Source organism: Streptopelia decaocto (assembly GCF_964273445.1).
Source record: "Streptopelia decaocto genome assembly, chromosome: Z".
NCBI classification, from domain to species: domain Eukaryota; kingdom Metazoa; phylum Chordata; class Aves; order Columbiformes; family Columbidae; genus Streptopelia; species Streptopelia decaocto.
The window spans coordinates 42,539,489-42,558,526 of record NC_138657.1 but is presented as its reverse complement, the minus strand read 5'-3'; the positions used below and the strand labels follow the sequence as shown (position 1 = coordinate 42,558,526).

At 37.1% G+C, this 19,038-nt stretch overlaps 1 protein-coding gene across 5 annotated transcripts; it reads left to right on the top strand.

The window, feature by feature from the left end:
* The first annotated feature begins 683 nt into the window (after positions 1–683).
* Positions 684–11,563, top strand: NUDT12 (nudix hydrolase 12). Of its 5 annotated transcripts, none has more exons than XM_082075601.1 (7): positions 684–794; positions 1,640–1,853; positions 4,441–5,036; positions 5,945–6,112; positions 7,890–8,003; positions 8,743–8,942; positions 10,196–11,563. In XM_082075601.1, exons 2-7 carry the CDS (start codon positions 1,645–1,647, stop codon positions 10,304–10,306), a joined length of 1,398 nt encoding a protein of 465 aa, XP_081931727.1. In that variant the 5' UTR covers positions 684–794; positions 1,640–1,644; the 3' UTR covers positions 10,307–11,563. The 5 variants fall into 5 exon arrangements, with proteins under 5 accessions (XP_081931727.1, XP_081931724.1, XP_081931725.1 ...); XM_082075598.1 differs by having other exon boundaries at positions 701–1,017; XM_082075599.1 differs by having other exon boundaries at positions 701–1,057.
* Positions 11,564–19,038: the final 7,475 nt, after the last annotated feature.

Genomic DNA, 19,038 nt, shown 5'->3' with positions numbered 1-19,038 from the left:
AAAATAAATACCAGTATTTTTATATTTTCATGTAACCAGATTTTAAAAGAATAGGGTTCTTCTTCTCTGAAAGTTCAAGGCCAACATCAAGACTTGAGACTATCTTGTGCTGGACTATGGTTTGCCACTTGCTAATAAATTTTGTAAACCACGCACAAAGCTTCTGAAATACTCACCAGAGGTAAACATATTGAAACAACAGTCCCAAGTTCATTTCTCTAGTACTTGTATAGCCTTGATTTCCCCAAGCATTCCTTAGGCTAATAGCACACAGTATTTTCTGGCTTGTATAGTCACCCTAACTTCCCCACTAACTATTCTCTCCTGCCATGTCATCTCATTTGCTCCAGTTTTCGCACAAGCACTTGAATATTTTGTGCTGTGTTTGCCTTCCCCTAGCACAGTGAAGCAAAGCAAAAAAAGTATGTCAGCTTTTTGTAAACACAAAATTTCCTGCCTGAAATACAAAACTGTTCTTTGCTCTGCAACCCGTCCAGCAAGTTGGCCGAACTGACAGCAGACCCCAGGTAACGGCTGGCAGCCCGCCCGCTCCCTCGGGACCCTGGCCCCCAGGAAGACGCCGCCATTGCGGCGCAACCGCCACCGCCTCCCTCGGGCGCTGCAGCAGCGCGCACAGCCGGACAGCGGGGCGGGCCTTCCGGCAGCCCGCCGCTCGCGGCACACCCCCGGCACCGCTCGTGGCGCACTGCTCGCGCCTCGCTCCCTTCCGCCGCAGCGGAAGGGCGTACAGAGCGCGGCTTTCAGCGTAGGCTGCGCCGACCCGATCCTTCACGGTAACAGGGCCCCCTGCGGGAGCCAGGAGCTGCGCCAGCGGCCAAGCCCGCAGCTCCTCCGCGGTCTCGGCGCTGCCCTTGACCGCTGCCCCGTACGCTCCGCCCGCTGCGGCTGCTTCAGGCGCAGGAGACAGCACAACCGCACTGCCACAGCGGGCGCAGAAAGGCGCAGCTTGCGCCTGCGCGGCAGCTGCCCCGACACTGCGCATGCCCGAGCCACGGAGTCAGTGGGCTGGTGGAGCGGGCTGGTGCTGGGGAGTCGGGTGAGGTGGAGGAAGGGGGGTCTGTTTATGCATGTCTTTAAGGAGTGACCGTGTAGAGGGCAGTGCCTCACTGCGGAATGTAAACTTCTGCTTTGGCGCGGGTGTCGGGTGGCAGCAACGGTCACAGCAGCCCTGCCTCGGACGGGCGCCGCCGGAGGCGTAGCGGAGGTTCCTGTAGTGATCTGGTACTGCTGGCGGAGTCCGGCAGCCTGCAATGGGATTTGCCCCCTTGCGGTTATTTTTCATCCTTTCCAAAGCGTCTGAGACTCATTTCTTGGAGTTTTGTACTGTTCTGTCTGGCGTGTTCGAGAAGCCAGAACGTGTTTTTCACCTTTGAATAAGCTTCATTTTCATAGAAATATCTTTCTCTTCTTAAGCCTGTTTAAAACTATATTATTAGGGTAAAGTTTCACTATATTTGGAGATGTGTGGGACTGTGATTTGATTGGGAATAACAGTATCATCATAAGAATTTGACTGTTCGTACTTTTGGTAATAATGTTGGTTAACTGTACAGCATTAAACTTAAATCATTTTACTAATGTTGCCTATGTTTTCAGGCTTTTTTTCTTTTTTACTTAGTTAACATGATGACAGACTTTGAAAAGAACCTCCATCAGGACATGATTACTCAACTGCATAATTGTGCTGCTGTTGGAAATGCAGCCAGACTGAAAGCATTGCTTAGTCATTCTCCATCACTTATCAACGCAGCTGCAGATAATGGCTGGACAGCTCTCATGTATGGTGCCAGAAATGGACACCTTGGGGTTGTGCAGATTCTTCTGGAAGAAGGGTAAGCTGTTTAGCAGATCCTGTTGAAGAGCTCTAATCTGAATCCATTTCTGCTGATTTCAGCTTCATCTCAGAAAAGTAAATTTACCTGCCAGACGGTAGAAGAATTTTCAGGATTAAAACTAAGGAAAATATGCTCTGTGTCTGTTTATCACTTGATTCTGCTATTGCATCATGCTTTCCATATTTGCTAAGAAACTCTTTAAAAATCTTGAGCATCTCTAAAATTATTCCTTTAATCTTCAGGGATATAATGTCACTCCTCCTGGCGACCAACAGAGTAGAATGAAGTTTGTGTCCCATTCCAGCCACTGCACTGAGTATAAATTTGGTATATTTAATTGTTCCAGTTAGACTTTTTCTCTAAACTTTACTTGTAATCCACTTTAGTCTACGTTACAGTGGAGAATGTTTGGTGACGTGCTGGCTGTTCAGTAGGACGTGACAGACACACCCTTTACCAAAGTTACTGATTGATGGATTTCATTTGTCTATCCTTTTAACAATTCACTTCCTCCTTGAGTTGTCACATTATTTTCTTCAGTCAGTATGACATGGCACATGTTCATTGCTTGTTAGAAACTTGCTATCATGTTGTCTGTCTTCAAGTCAGCTGTTGTAGTTTGTCAAGACACTTGGAAAAACCAAGATTGCTTTGGAGTTCTCCTTCAGACCCCAAAGAAGATTCTTCTGAAGCCTGAATAAAGTCAGGATCCAGATATTTCAAATGGAAAACATTTCAAAATGAAGGATGGGAGTCAGATGTTGTGGTTCAACTGAGGTCTACTTTAACAAAGCCCAGTCTGTTCCTTTCTGCACCACTAGTTGCAGAACCAAGCAAGTATAGTTCATTCTGTAGCTGTGAGGAATCTCAGGCATAGCATTTCCCAGCCTCTAGTAATCATCCCACCCTTTTTCAGTCGTGCCCAGATTCTGTGTTGTCTGCTGTGGCTCAGCATGGAACACTAGATGAACTGCAGTTTTGTAGCATAATCAGTACATTCCAGCAAGTAGAGGAGTACCTCAATGCCAGTTTTAGTGGATTGAAATAATCCGCATATTGAGGAATCTTTTGATATTTTGGGGAAATTACCAGTTCGGTAAATAGGATAACTGCTTCTTTAAGTTATGCTTGCTATTAAAAAAAAAAAAAAAAAAAAAAAGAAAGAAAGAAAAAAAAGAAAAAAGAATATCCAATTTTAAATGTCCTTTTCAGGGCTGTTCTCAGGCAGTTTATTGTGGCTGCTGAAGGGATACTGTGGCCTCATTGATCTCATTTTAGTTATGCTTAATCACAAAAATCATTTGGACAAATACAATTGCTGGATATATAACCATGAATGTCTAAGAATGTAATATTACATAACATTCCAGACGCTAATCCTGGAAAGCTAGTTTTTTGTTTTGTTTTGTTTTGTTTTTTAATACTCATCCATGTTTGAGAAATGCCAAGGGGAATGTTTATAAATGGGAAAAAAAAATATGTTAGTGACCTAAACAGTTCATGTTACTGATCACAGTCTGCATGTACCTGAGCAAATAAAAGGTGGAAGGCAAAACCAAGACAAAATTCAGTGGCTGAGAGGCAATTAAGTAGAAAATTAGGCAAGATTTTGCCTAAAGGAGACTTAATATTTAAATATAAATGGGCAATCATAGTCTGTTTTGCACCAAAAACGTGTAATTCAAGTTTTTAGTGCTTTTCTAAAATGTACTCACACTCTCTCAAAAACTATTGAGGTTAATATAAAATCTCAAGTAAAAACAGTCTTACCTGTGGTACAGTTATCTGTGTATCAGCAACTTGGATATATTGGTATCTTCTGGTTTTAAAAACTGATGAGTCTGTCCCCACATCTACTGTGTAATTTGTAGTTTACAGTGAAACTTCTGGTTTACTTATCCACTTGAGTTAAAATTGACAAAATATAAAAGCGCACTAATTTTGACCTGTCAGTCAACCCTAATCTCTTTCAGACTTGCTTTTTTTTCTGTTAATATTTAAATATATATCATGAGGCAGTGTTCCTTCGTATGTGTCATTTTCCAGACATTTTAGTTTCAAAGAAGTCCCTGTAGGTACCAGCACTGCAATTGTAAGGGTGTTATTTCTCTCACTAATCAGAGGCTGCATTCTTGATCCTTATTCAATGATATTTTCTTGTGAATGTTTTGATGCTGCTTTCAGTCACTTCTTTTTTTTATTACTGGTTATTCAGAAGAGACCTGTAGCCTGGCTTTCCAAGTGCTATCTGTAAACATCTTCAGCCTTTTTTTTAGTGATGCGCTGTGTGAGAATTTAGTTAATTCACTGCTCTTGTAATACTGTTTGAACCTTGGTAAGTGTTACCTAGAGTAGATCAACAAAGATGTGAGATTTGGCCTTAGCAAAAGAAAACAAAGTATAATTACTTTTCATTAACATAATTCTAAGTATTTAGCCTAAACAGTGTGCCAGTATTGACAGCGTCTAGAAATTCTTGCACATTAATACTGTCAGATATATATGCTGGAAGTAAGAATAATATGGCATCAATACTCTCCTCAAACATATTTACCCTGGTAACCACTGTTTTCTATTTCTCTAGGTGTGACACGTCCCTCATTAATAAATCAAGGCAGACAGCTCTGGACATTGCTAAATTTTGGGGGTACAAGCACATAGCTAATTTGTTGGCTAATGTGAAAGGTGGGCAGAGGCCTAATTTTCTGTCAAATGAAGTGAAAGAATATGAAAATTATTTTGGCTTGACACTTCTGGACAGAAGAACTGAAAAAAGAACAGATTCAAAATGGCTAACCAAAAAACAAAGCCATCCAACTACAGTATACATCCTCTTCTCAAATCTAAGTCCTTTGGTTACTTCGGGTGGGGAAATAGAGAGCTCCCAGCAGCCAGAAGTAAAGCTTTGCAGGCTGCACCACAAGGATGTGGAGCAATATATGAACCAAACTGAAGAAGACATCTTAATTTTTCTTGGAGTTGAACTTCAGTTCCACATGAACCTGCCGACTGCTTGCAATGGAGGAGTTTTGCAAGAAGGTGAAGAGGATGGGTTAGTTGCTTGGTTTGCTCTTAGTGTAGATTCTACTTCTGCTGAGAAATTTAAACAAAAGCATGAGGACTGTTACTTTCTTCACCCACCAATGCCAGCACTACTGCAGCTACCTGAAAAAGAAGCTGGTAAGATACATAAAATTCAGCAGTTATCGAATATGTAATCACAAGGATATGCTTTGGGATTCACTAATTCACTAATGCAAGGACAAACCACTGCAAAGGAATTGAGTAGTTTCAGTGGCTTTAGAAATGTTTTAATTTTAAAAGCCAGTGGGTGGTTTTGTGAAGAATTTTGTATGTAAGAACGTTTGTGGTTGCAAAGCAGTATCATCTGCAATGGCAAGTATTAGACTTTAAAACCTGTTGGTCATAATAGTTTTATAAATGGTACTATTTGAATATTAATGTGTGCACGTTAATGTTCTAAAACAATAAAAAAACCCCTGTGATTAGTGAGCTTTCACTGCAAGAAATAAAACTAAGTCCTTAATAAGACTGTGTTGGATAGCCATCTGAGAAGGGAACTGTGAGCAAGTCTTGGAAAGTCAGGATCTGAAAGTGAATGAAAGTCATTATGGACAGCTGGTGTTGTAAGAATGTTGCTTTTATGGAAGGATAAAGGGCAAGCCTCACTTGCACCTGAAGTTTAAATGGAACAATGCATTATTACATCAGTACCTTAGTAGCCCTAAAATGGTCATCTGTAAAAAGTGTGATATGTAGTTCTGGCACTTTTCCAGTCAAAGTAACTTTTCTGAGAAACAGGGTCTGTTGATCCAGATGAATTTGTTTCTGGATACATAAATTGGTCTGTATCTACGTAGCACTGTATTCTATTGCATGTGCTGTGCTACAAAGAAAAGTACCTGAATAACTCATATTGCTTGATTTTTCTTGTAGTAAATTACAATTCAAGCCATAATCTTACTTTGATTTTTATCTTAAACTTTACGACTTGCCTTTTCTACACTGCTAAAAGCTTACATGAATTGATATTTGATTGTGTATATTTTCAATGTATTCTTTTAAAGGAGTGGTAGCCCAGGCTAGATCTGTTCTAGCATGGCACAACCGCTACCGATTCTGCCCAACATGTGGAAGTGCAACCAAGATTGAAGAAGGGGGTTACAAGAAAATATGCTTAAAAGAGGGTTGTCCCAGTCTCCAAGGTGTTCACAACACATCATATCCAAGAGTTGGTGAGAATATTGTAGGATAAACTTGGTCAAAAGTAACTTGTTTGTACTACTATATAGATGTAAATCAGTTTCTTTGTAGTTATTTCACCTGCTTGTTTCTATTTCAGGTCTGTCTTGCTTATCTCTCCCCTGGGCATGTGTGTCTCAGCTTTATTTAGGTTTAAGTAGTTCGGGCTTTTTTCTTGCAGTAGTCTATGACAAAGAATTGCTGTGAAAATACGAATTTTTATCATTTAGAAGGTCCAAGAACATAGATATTAACAATACAAAGTGTCACATTTTACTTTTTTTTTTTTTTTTTTCTCCTATGTGTTGTTTTCTCACCTTCTGCAAGTCCTTTGAGCTTGAAATAGCTCTCTATCATATTTGGCCCTGGATCAAATTTCTGTTACAGTTCTGATTTTTCCTGTAGAGCTACTTTGATTGTATTAGCCATCTTCACTGTCTTCCACTATTCATTGTCAGTCACAAACTGCCAGGCTTATTTCTACTCAGAATATAAGCTTGTATAGACAGTCTTCTATAGCTCCTTTTGTTCATGTGTTGCAAAGGAAGTGTACTATGTCATTGATGGGGAACCCAGGAAGGAAAAGCAGCTTTCACTTTTTTTCCTGGATCATTTCTTGTCTCTTTGACCACCTTACCTTCCCCTACCCCACCCTCTCTTCTGCAGTTGTAGTTCTGAATGTTGTATGTGTGTTGTGTTTCTGAATTTCGTGATCTATTACATGCTCTAGATATATATTAGTAATCTAAGTAATTCTGCCATATTCTTCTGTCTTACGGACTATAGTGAAGCTTGCTAAAATACTAGAGGCCATTTTTTTACATTCTCTAGCACAACAAACTTAGAGAAGGAATGGGATTATATAGCGAAGACTGATGAACCAGCATCTACTGATGTCTTTCTCCGAAGAAAGTCTGTAGACAGCAACACTGAATATAATATGCTGTGCCTGTTCCAGGTGTCTTTGTGCAGGACAACAATCTTTGAATTTATTGTTTATAGTGGTTGCTGAATCAAGGCATTTCATCAGAGAAAATACAGTGTTTTGGACAAAAAAAATAAAAAAATGAAAATAGCAAGAGAAAAAAATATATATAGGCAGAGTTAGGAAAAAAAAAATACTGAGATACTTAAGAGGTAGGTAACAATAAAAAAAGGGGAAAAGATCGTAGCTGAACAGTGAACAGGAAGGCATAACAGAAATAATTATACCAATAAGGAGAAAGTATTAAGCAAGCAAGAAAAAGATACATAAAATGACTAGAAATGAGAAAATAGATAGAAGTGCAACATCAGATGAGAGATTGATAGCAAACAGTCAACAAAGTCAAAAATGGAAAGTTGAGTCAGTATTTACATTTTAAGTGGAGTATGTGGCTCTTCCTTGGTATTGCATTCAAAAGTAAATTCTCAGACCTGTGAGTGTAGACAAGGTGATAATAAATTGTTTTTGCTGCAGAAATTATTGCTATCTGCTGGATGTGTAGCTAGGTTAGTATTGCTGATACTTTTACCAGACTGTGTGCTTTGGTTGCAAGTAATACATGTCCTTCAATTCAAGTCTTGGCTAGTGAACTGCTTCTACTAAGCATGTATGTTGCAAAACAAAATAACAGATACCTTGCAGGGAAAAAATTACACAATTCTGATTTCAATCACTTAATGGTATCTTGTTTGTATTTACGTGCATTGGTATCGAAAAGGCTGAAATTTGTTACTGCTTTTAAGTCCTTCAAATGTTGAAATATATTCTTTTTATGTCCCTTGCAGATCCTGTTGTGATAATGCAAGTCATCCATCCAGATGGGAACCACTGTCTTTTAGGCAGGCAGAAGAGGTTTCCCCCAGGAATGTTTACCTGTCTTGCTGGATTTGTAGAACCTGGTGATTAATTTCATTTTCTCATACTAAATGTTTTTTCTCAGACATCAGTATTGTACATTGAAAATAATATGGAAATATGTTTGATGTTATGTCAAATGAATCCTTCTGCTTCTTGTTAGATAAGTTATTGTAATAAATATGCCTGGTTTGTACTTGCCGGCAACTAATTTATAAAAAGTTTGGAGAATTGTCTGTGTCTGTTAAGACAACGAAGAATGAATCAGGTGAAGTGAATAATACAACTCAGGAATGTTTGCAAGTCTTCTTTAGTCTCTATTTCCTTACTATTGTCATTTTAAATATTGATTTTCAAGTTTTATTATATGCTGTTATAATCATACTGAAAATCTAGAAAGTAACACAGTGCTATTTATAAGTGAACAGAGCAGTGTTTCAAAAGTAATTAAAAGAACAATGTATGTCCTACCAAATTTTTGATATTTTGGGTGTGGTAATAATAGTTTGCATGTATGATAATTATTAATTCTGTAAATAAACTTTATAATGGAGAAATCATCATACTTTATTTTCAAAGGTCCATTATGCTTTGGTGGCTAGTTTCACCTTACCTAGACTACTGTATCTTTTACTTAATGTCTGCGCCCTGATCTGTGAACTAGATCTCTATAGATAATTATCTAGGGCAGTTTCAAATCTTTTGAGTCAGTTCAAAGCACAGAACGTAATCATTGCTCTGAATATTTTCATCAGCTGCTTGTTCTTTGCTCTTTTTGATTAGGTGAAACAATAGAAGATGCTGTTCGAAGAGAAGTAGAAGAGGAGGCTGGAGTCAAAGTTGGACGTGTTCAGTATGTCTCCTGTCAGCCATGGCCAATGCCATCCTCCCTAATGATTGGCTGCTTAGCTGCTGCAGTGTCTACAGAAATTAAAGTTGACAAGAATGAAATAGAGGATGCACGCTGGTTCACTAGAGAACAGGTAAAGTTCAATTTAATTTCCTTCTTGTATTGATTATTCTGTGACTGTGTATAGATACTTGTTTTTTTCAGCAAGTTGAATTAGTGTTTATGGTCTCCGTTTTATCATACTACAAGTGCATTATATTGTTGTTGTAGATTACACACAGCCAGAGAAAGGCAGATATTCATGGTAATTCCTGAGTCCATTTTATGACATTTTTGCCAGTTAGCTCTTCAGATTTTCCTTTGGGGAGATGTCCAAGGTGTTGTTATTTTAAGTGACTTTCTTAGCAAGCTTGTGTATTCTGTTTTGAAAGAAGTAGTATTTAATAGCTTTCATCATCTGAGTTTCTCCAAACAACCATGCTACCAAATTTGCTGGCAGTGGGGAGGTTTAGGTAAAATGCTGGTAATTCATTAGTTTGAACATCTTTTTCTCTGCAGTACTACTTTAATACTCTGGTATGGAATGCAGTTTACTATGCACTGATAGGAAATTCTACACTTAGCTTTCCTGAGTATTTAAAATATAGTAAAATAAAAGAGGAGAAAAAAAGATTTTCACAGAAAGAGAGGTTTAAGTTCATAAGTGGAAAAAGGAAGGGCTGCTTACAAAGTCTTCACAGGTTTTTGCACAGGCTACTTAGGAACTAAACTTCTGGTAACACTGTACTTCTGCCTAGCAGTTGCAAGTCAACTGTTTTAAGTCAATTTGAAGGCAAACTTGGTCACCTACAATCTCATACTGTATTCCTGACAACACTGAGAGCGTTATTTTAAATGCATATGAGTTCTAACTACAGGTAGTCAAATGCAGATTGGGTTACAGTTGGAAATAAATGTATCCGAGAAATGAACTAAACTAGAAGTGCACTCCTATGTTCAAAGTGCTTCAGAAAACCAACAAAACACATTTTCTTCTGTACTTCATGGGACGTGGAGAGGAAGAATTATTTATGGAACAGTGCAGAGCACCATCTATGGTCCTTACCATGGAGAGGCTTCACAAAACCATTGTTACATTAACAGTAAATCTCCACGATATTAGAAAGAAAGTATCTTTTGAGGCACATTTGAGGTAAAAAATGTCGGCATCCACACAGAATGTTGTGTGTGTCTTTCTCTGCATCTGTGATGGAGAATATGGTATTGGGTCAATAGCTATGGTAATGATAGACTGATTTATCATTGTAAGATTATTTCTGCATTGATATTAGATTCCATATAGCTTATAATATTATATTCTAAAGAAAAAAACTTTCTTTATTGCAGGTCGTGGAAGTTCTCACTAAAAGAAATCAGCGTTCTTTCTTTGTACCACCAGGTCGAGCTATTGCACACCAGTTGATGAAACATTGGATTGGAATGAATCCTAATCTTTAATTCAAATAATTCATTTCTTTAAGTTAAATTACATCTTCTAGTGAATGCTAAATTAGGGATAAATTAGAAAGAATTGTTTATCTAGGAAGTGTGCAACCATGTGAATTTTTGAGCCTTTCCTTTGGTTCCTGAGCTAAACTATACAGACTTTTGTAGGATTTTTCAGATCTGAATTAAAACTGAACAACAACCCAGTGATTATCCCAAGCAAGCAAACAAGAAATAGGTGAAATTGGTGCCTTGTTAACCTGTCACCCACTGGAAGAAGTCACAGCATTACAAAGAGGCCTGACCTTGCCTGCTGTTTGAATTCTGTATTTACATCTTCATATTTTGTCTTAACAGTTTCTTTCTCATTTTTTCCTGTCTCCATTCTTTACATTCTGTCTGGCACAAAAATCAACGTTCAGTGCTGGTAGTCTTACCAACAATGTTTATTTTTAAGGTAATAGCATATTTAAATGCTGAATATTTAGTACTTTGTATCTTTTACATTAATAGCCCTTTAAACGGAGTATTTACTCTTCTAGTCTGATCTGGCCTGCACTTACCAATTGTACATCAGCCTGAATCTAGAGTTATAATGCAATACTCTGTTTCTGAAAAAGGTATTGGCGAATCATCCCAAAAAGCCTAAATGTTAATATTAGATGTTTTTATAAGATATTTTACTCTAGGCAGTGAGTTATTCCATTCTCTGGTGATCAGAAATGAAACTGTAGAGTAATGGAGGAAATAAATAGATTAATCAAACAAGACAACATCTCAAAATTTGTACAAAGTTATTTTATGGAAATGGAGACGCTAAGATTGTTAGTGCTATTAAGAATTTTACAGTTGAAAGATATACATTAACCCTAGCTGTAAGACTGGGAAAGCAATATATGAATTAAAATATTTACTTATGTATATTTAATGCTAAAGTTCAAATTTGTGCCTTAATTTATTGTGTTACTGAAAATAATGTTAATATTCTTTCAAAATTGAAGGTTGTGAAAACGTATTGGTTTTACTATTAATGTCATTATGTAGTGGTTCAGTTGTCTGTGATTATACAGTCATTACAGTGATACAAAAAAAAAACGCAAATGACCAGAAGGAAATACAATGATAAAGTAATAAATATTAATATACTATCACATGGTGATTTGTTTATTCAGATTAATTTGAACATTTTTTTAAATCAATTAATTATGTCAGATTTGTTTCAAAATTCTCTGCAAACTGGCATAAATAAAAATGTTTTAGAAATCCTAATAGTTCTTTTTTCTCCATCCAGTGACATACTTTGTTAGGCAGTGGATATCAAACTTTAAAGCAAAAAGAATTTCTAACAGAGCTGGAACAGCTGATAAATCATTACATTGCTTTATTTTCTCCCTTGTTTCAGCTCTACGTACAAATGAAGAAAATCAGGTTATCAGTTGAGCCATCTGGAAATGAGAAGATATACAGAGCTTCCCTTACAAATTGCTTTTGCAGAGAAGGGGAAGTATGAAAAGTTGTCATGGGCTAAGGCTACCAGCAGGCCTGCATATTGTCAGTGGAATTAATCTTCAAAAACAAATGTTGGACAGAAGGAATCATAGTTTCAGGTTGTTCATACAACTAAAGGGAGAACGTTGGACAGTATGCAAACAGTGTTGGAAGATGAACAAGGAAGGAATGAGGAGCAGATGGGGGAGCATAAAACAAAGAGCAAATAAGGTAGCATAAAGATATTAGCTTGGTGCAAAAGTAATTGCAGCTTTGGACTGTGAATTCTAAATCACTATAACTAGGCTCAAACACATCTCTATTAATCAAAATAGGTACTATTACAATCAACACAATTTCGCCAACAAGAAATAAGTTTGCTTATTGCTGTACTGTAAAAATCCATGCGTCGAGATTCAATGAACTCTTGGAAAGCATTTTCTGCATCCTCTTGGTTGTGGAAGTGTTTTCCCTGCAAAAAGTTCTTCAGATGCTTCAAGAAGTGGTGGTTGCTTGGTGAGAGGTCAGGTGAATATGGTAGATGATAGAAAACTTTGTAGCCCAACTCGTTCAACTTTTGAAGTGTTGGTTCTGTGATGTGCAGTCAGGTGAGGGCGTCAAGAAAAATTAGGCCCTTTTCTGTTGAGCAGTATGGGCTGCAGGTGTTGCAGTTTTCAGTGCATCTCATAGATTTACTGAGCGTACTTCTCAGGTGGAATGGTTTTGCCAGGATTCAGAAAGCTGCAGTAGATCAGACCAGCAGCAAAATGATGATTGCTTGAGACACTCACTTACCAAGGTTTTTCACCTTTCCAATTTGTTTCAAACACTGAATGACCATAGAATGGTTAATGTTGAGTTCTTCAGCAACCTTTTGTGTAGTTGTAAGAGGATCAGCTTCAATGATTGCTCTCATTTGGTCAATATCAGCTTCCAATGGCTGGTAACTGTGCTCCTCATCTTCAAGGCTTTCGTCTCCTTTGCAAGACCTCTTGAACAACCACTGCACTGAACGTTTGATAGCAGTTCCTGGGCCAAATGCGTTGTTGATGTTGTGAGTTGTCTCTGCTGGTTCACAGGCCATTTTGAACTCGAATAAGAATATTGTTCAAATTTGCTTTTTGTCTAACATCATTTCCATAGTCTAAAATAAAGACAAAATAAACAGCAAGTAATAAGTCAGTACCAAAAATGTAAAGCAAGAAAAGTGCGTTAAAATTATGTATGACATAACCATATTGATTTAAGAATGTATCTAATATCCAACAGCAAATTTCAACATGCATAAACTGCAATTACTTTTGCACCAACCTAATAAGTAAACTACGACATCGAGGTAACTAGAAAATAATAGTATTAGGATGAGACTTATATAGGTTTTCATATAGGAAATAATGGTGGATTGCTGTAGAGATGGGTTTGTAACTGCAAAATTCAGAAGTATCCATAACCAATACAGATACTAAGAATCACAGAATCACAGAATCACAGAATCGACTGGGTTGGAAAAGACCTCAGAGATCATCGAGTCCAACCCTTGGTCCAACTCTAGTCCGTTTATTAGATCATGGCACTAAGTGCCATGTCCAATCTCAGTTTAAAAGCCTCCAGGGACGGCGAGTCCACCACCTCCCTGGGCAGGCCATTCCAATGCCTGACCACTCTCTCTGTGAAGAATTTCTTTCTAATATCCAGCCTAAATTTCCCCTGGCAGAGTTTAAGCCCATGCCCCCTTGTCCTATTGCTAACTGCCTGGGAGAAGAGACCAATCCCCACCTGGCTATAACTTCCCTTCAGGTAGTTATAGAGAGTGATGAGGTCACCTCTAAGCCTCCTCTTCTCCAGACTAAACAACCCCAGCTCCCTCAGCCTCTCCCCATAGGTCTTATGTTCAAGTCCCTTCACCAGTCTTTTTGCTCTTCTCTGGACTCGCTCCAGCACTTCAATGTCTTTCCTGAACTGAGGGGCCCAGAACTGAACACAATACTCCAGGTGTGGCCTCACCAATGCAGATTACAGGGGAAGGATCACTTCCCTTGTCCTGCTGACCACGCTATTTTTGATACAGGACAGGATACCATTGGCCTTCTTGGCCACCTGGGCACACTGATGGCTCATGTTGAGCTTCCCGTCAATTAGTACCCCCAGGTCCCTTTCTGTCTGACTGCTCTCCAGCCACTCTGCGCCCACTGTAGCGCTGCAGGGGGTTGTTGTGACCAAAGTGCAGCACCCGGCACTTGGCCTTATTGAACTTCATCCCATTGGAATCAGCCCATTTTTCCAGTCTGTCCAGATCCCTCTGCAGAGCCCTCCTGCCTTCCAGCAGGTCGACACTCCCTCCCAACTTGGTGTCATCAGCAAATTTGCTGATGATGGTCTCAATCCCTGACGTTTTTTAAATTGAAAATCTGTATAAATACTATATATCTGCATTTACAATGCTAATAAATAATTTGGAAATTTTCATTCTGCATGAAAAAAAGAAGAAAAATGGTAGTTTGAAAAAGAAGACAACATTTCTATAATCTCAGAGTTTGAGAGTAACATTTGTGTGATCTTTCAGTACTAATAAATTCTGGTGTTGCAACAATTTTTAGTATATTATACATTTTTAAAAGCTAAACCAACAGTCCTTCTTAAGCTTGCTTTTCTTTTTTCCATCCCCAACAGAGGAATCATTCATAGAGAAGGTGAAAGACACTCCTTGTTTAAGAAAATGAATTTGATAATTTTAATCTCCTATTTAAAGGAAGACTTTTCCTGTTTTTTTATTGCTTAATTTGACCTGCTTGTAGGTCATAGCATTGAGCGATAGCTTGAAAATACCACTGCACAGAAATTTTCTGAAGCATAGTTATTTTTTCAGATTACATAGAAAATGTCTAATTGAACAGACTTATTCTGTAGTTATTTAGCAACTAGAACAATTTCGCAAAGTGCCAGATTAAGTTTAGCAACCATTAAAAAGACAGTGGAGTGATTCTGACTGGAATATAATCAGGGCAGAACTTTGTAAGATTGAAGTTGTATGCCTTATCCAAAAGACTGAAGCTCAGCAAGTAGGCTATTTCTTACCATTAAGTGAATACAATGCATTCAGAAAATTGTATTTCTTAAACCACTAGAGAGTTTTGTTCACGTTGTGTAATATTAATGTCTCACTCTTTTCTCCCTTGTACAATAGTACCAGAGCAAAAAGAGTACTCATTACATGTAGATGTACAAGGCAGAAAATATTCTAGAGATTCCTTTTATTCCAATTTACAGGTACACTAATGGGAGCTAACTTCTGTTCAGTATATAATTTGTAAAGAATCTGTATTTTATCATTTTTGAATTTATTATAATTTACAAGTAATAGAAACAGTAATTTAATAAAGTGGCAAAAAATAGATAAGGTGTTCAAACACTAAACAAAATTGATACAACTAACCAAGATGTAAGCTTCCGGTTTTGATACTATAGCATGACTGTTATATTTTGTGTAGGAATATGGTCAAGATGGTGAATTAATATCTTGAATTCTACAACACGTGAAGGAAAAAGAGGTGGGTGTCAACAGGCTGATTAGAGGTAGACCAGTCATAATGCTTCATGGAATTAAATATAGTAATCAGATTCTGAGCTTAGGAGACAGAAATAGAAAAAGAAGTGGAGCAAGACTGTGAACAATGTTGCTCCTGCTTTTATCTTATGACTTTTCAGGCAAACCTGACATTTTGTAAAGCCCTGGTAAGTTGAGTTGTTATTTTTCTTATCTGCTTTAGTGATTAAGAGTGAAATAACTAGTAGTCCTTTGTTCTTTAAGTGATTGGAAGGATATATGTATACAGCATGTCATTGCTGACCAGGATTAACAGTACAGAAGTGGCTAAGTCCAAAGGTAAAAAAAAAAAATAAACTTGTTATCCTATTAAGCCTTAGTAAGGCAGCCAGCATATCCTTCATGAGGTTAGAAAAGCAAACTATTCACAGGGAGTCCATAATAGCAAGCAAGTAGCTATCTGAGGAAAATGAATATTGGCTCATAGTAACAGTAAGTAAAGAGATTGGGGTTTTTTTTAAATGACATCTTGTCAGGTAGTATTCTGTAGATACTAATTGTTGTAACTCATCACAGCTTTTATAAAATATGAGATTTCTGCAGGTTTTTTACACAGTAGATACAGTTTAAAAAATTTCAATTACAGTTCACGATATAGTTTAGTTTTATGAATAAACAAGATTGATAACTGCCTACATTGAAGGGATTTTTCAGATTTATTTTTTTTTTAGTAAATAAGAATGTTTTCCCAAATAACAGGGATTTCTAAGATTTTTTTTGATCCCTAAGACTGTATCTGTCATTTTAGCACATAGGGACTCGAAGTGTTGTAGTATGTAATTTTGGAAGTGAAAGCCTACCTGAATGTACTTCAGTTTGTTATTTGTACTGTCTTACTGCAACTAATTTCAGATGTGGAATGTGAGGAATGCTATGATAAGACTACAGGATTATTAATCAAGAAGGGATATATATATAATGGAGTAGAGAAGCTTACAAACTCAGTTTGGAACACTTAAATAACCCTGAATAGTAGTTTTGTTCTCCTACTATTTCATCGTCCTCAATGCTAAGCTACCTTTGGGGAAGTATTTTCTTATTGCTCTTGAAGGAGAGAAGCATTCTAACACTGGAGCTCTCCCAGGTTAGTGAGGAAATGTAGACATTTTCTCAATGTAGACATTTTTACCTGCTAAAACTAAAAAAGAACCCACAAAATATTAAACATCCAAATTTTTGTCATTCTAAGTGCAAATTACCCTGATTTTATGCAGTATAAATTGTTCTTCTGGAGAAAATGACCCTGGAAACTGCATAGTCAGAAAATACGGTATCTAAGTTTTCCCACTTTAGATGACGTAAATCAAATCCTACAAGCTAGGATAGGGTGATTTGCCCTTTTTGCATTCTATGAGAAATTGAAGATTTTTCTTACTTAAATGTAATTTGCATTTTGTAGCCATAGCCATTTTCAATTAAAATGTTACAGTGTACAACTATCGTGCAGGTTTCTTTTGTTGAGCTGAGTTTCAAGGGTAATCAAAGATTTTGGATTTACCTTATTTGTATTATGGATGCACAGTTCTGAAACTCAAAAAAGTTGAATAATTCAGCTTGACAAGGAATTGTAGTACTTCATTGACAGTATACTATAGAAGGTATATTTCATTATTGGAAATGGTCATGTCTTATACTGAGTTTTCTATTTATTTCATGACCAATTGCCACATCATGGCTAAAGGATATTTCACTTACCTGTTTGATGCTTACAAAGCATGAATTACATGCCAAAACAGAAACAGAAGTGACTAAAATGCAAGATGTCACACCAAATATCTGAGTGACAAATTCACTGACAAGGATTAATCCAGCTAACATTCGAATTAACAGTTTTTCCTTTGGTCTCTAAAACAGGAATAGCAGAGGTCCAACAACAGAAGAAAAAATGGCAATTAATGGGGTTTTTTTTTACTATATTTTCAGAACTTTTGCTGCAGACAGAATGATCTTACCCAATATAACGAAGTTATAATGCACAATAAAGTATGTTCTCTATGCCAGTTTTTTAAAATATGCTTTTACATACATGACAATAAATACATGAATATACGTTCCGTTAAACTGATACCACTTGAGAAATCTGATCAGTAAGTAGCAATAATTATGATGTAGTACTTGTTTTAAACTCATCATGTGATCTCTGTACAGACCACTTACAGCACAGAGGCTACATAGTGGTTTTCCATTTTGTTGCAATGGAAAACAGTGCATGCCTTTAAATTAGGGTTATTGCAGAAATGAAACCTCTCCAAAATATGAACTAAATGTTTGTCCTTATTAATATATAATTTCTTCTTTTTGTGGCAAAAGCTCAAATAATTAAAATTAAAACAAGGTTAGCTTAGTAAGTAGACAAAAGCTTTATAAGATGAGTTTTATATATGGTTTTGCACAATTTAAGAACTGAAATCTGGACCTATAACTTGTCTTCTCCTTGGGAAGGCAGAAATGCTTGTGCATGTACAGCCCATGATAACTATTAGCCATTCTTAAAACTGAAGTGAAGAGCATGCTGCCTGTAGGGAGGTATCTTTAACATAATAGCCAGAATAGTATATCCACCATTCCTTTAAAAAAGAATGCTCAAAACCTACTTAACACTTTGTCTGTTGTCAGTTGTTGCTTATACAAGAATCCAAAATAATGTAAAATCTGATTGCATGGGTTTTGGATTTCCTGGATATGCTAATTTATGTCATAAGTGATGTTCTTAGTTGTGTAGACAGTAATCTTCCTTGAGAATCAGAACTGTAGAAATGTTACTGACTGGTGTTTGCTATAATACCTTCTCATGAACTGAAAAAGCAAGATCATTATTCAGTGTGCTCATTAAAAGTCCCACAGCACATTTAATTAAATAAAATGGTTAATCACTGAGTCTAGTACAATACCTGTTGCAAATTGATTTCACTTACCTGTGCTTTTCTAAGTGTTGAATTTGGATATGCTCTTCTTATAGCTGACTGCATACTGCCAGATAACTACTGAGTTCCATTTGAATGGAATCTAATTATTTGCAGTGATATAATTAATGTTTTCATTAATTTCGTAAAATTCTTTAGGGTCCTGCTACAGCCCCTGTAAATGGCTGCCAGCTTCCTTTGGTCTAGACATTTTGCAAAGACATTTTTAGAGATTAGTATTTTCTCAAAAATATATAGATTATAGATGAGTATTTTCTGGAAAATATATAGGTTAAACTATAAACAAATAAAAGTAAGATACATACCAGCTGAGGCAGAGATTAAGAAACACTACTAAGACAGGCATTTTTGATAACACATTGCTTTTCTTGCACATTTTTGGCATAAAATTTGTTATTTGGCAAGAGTACTACAGAAATATATGGTCAGAAATTATTCAAATAAGGAAACAGTGGGAGCTTGATAAAGAGATTTGGAGCATCTTTGTAGGAAAAAGGCAAAAATTGAAGGTACTTTCATAAGATATACCTGAATGAGGTAAATAAGAGATAAATGAGCCCTTTTTGCATACTCCATGGAACAAGTAGGCTCTCACACACAACTCGTTCTAATGACATTGTCTCTGTCAAGAGCAAATAATCTGTGGGGCATCTGCCTCCATGCATAAAAGCTAACACAGGTAATATGCCACAAGTAAGGAGGGTAAAGGAAAAATTTACAAGGATAAA

Excerpts from the sequence above, each read along its gene's own strand:
- NUDT12 (XM_082075598.1), top strand. Across the intron at positions 6,113-7,889 it reads CACATCATATCCAAGAGTTG|ATCCTGTTGTGATAATGCAA; the intron begins GTGAGAATATTG and ends TGTCCCTTGCAG. Across the intron at positions 8,004-8,742 it reads TGCTGGATTTGTAGAACCTG|GTGAAACAATAGAAGATGCT; the intron begins GTGATTAATTTC and ends CTTTTTGATTAG.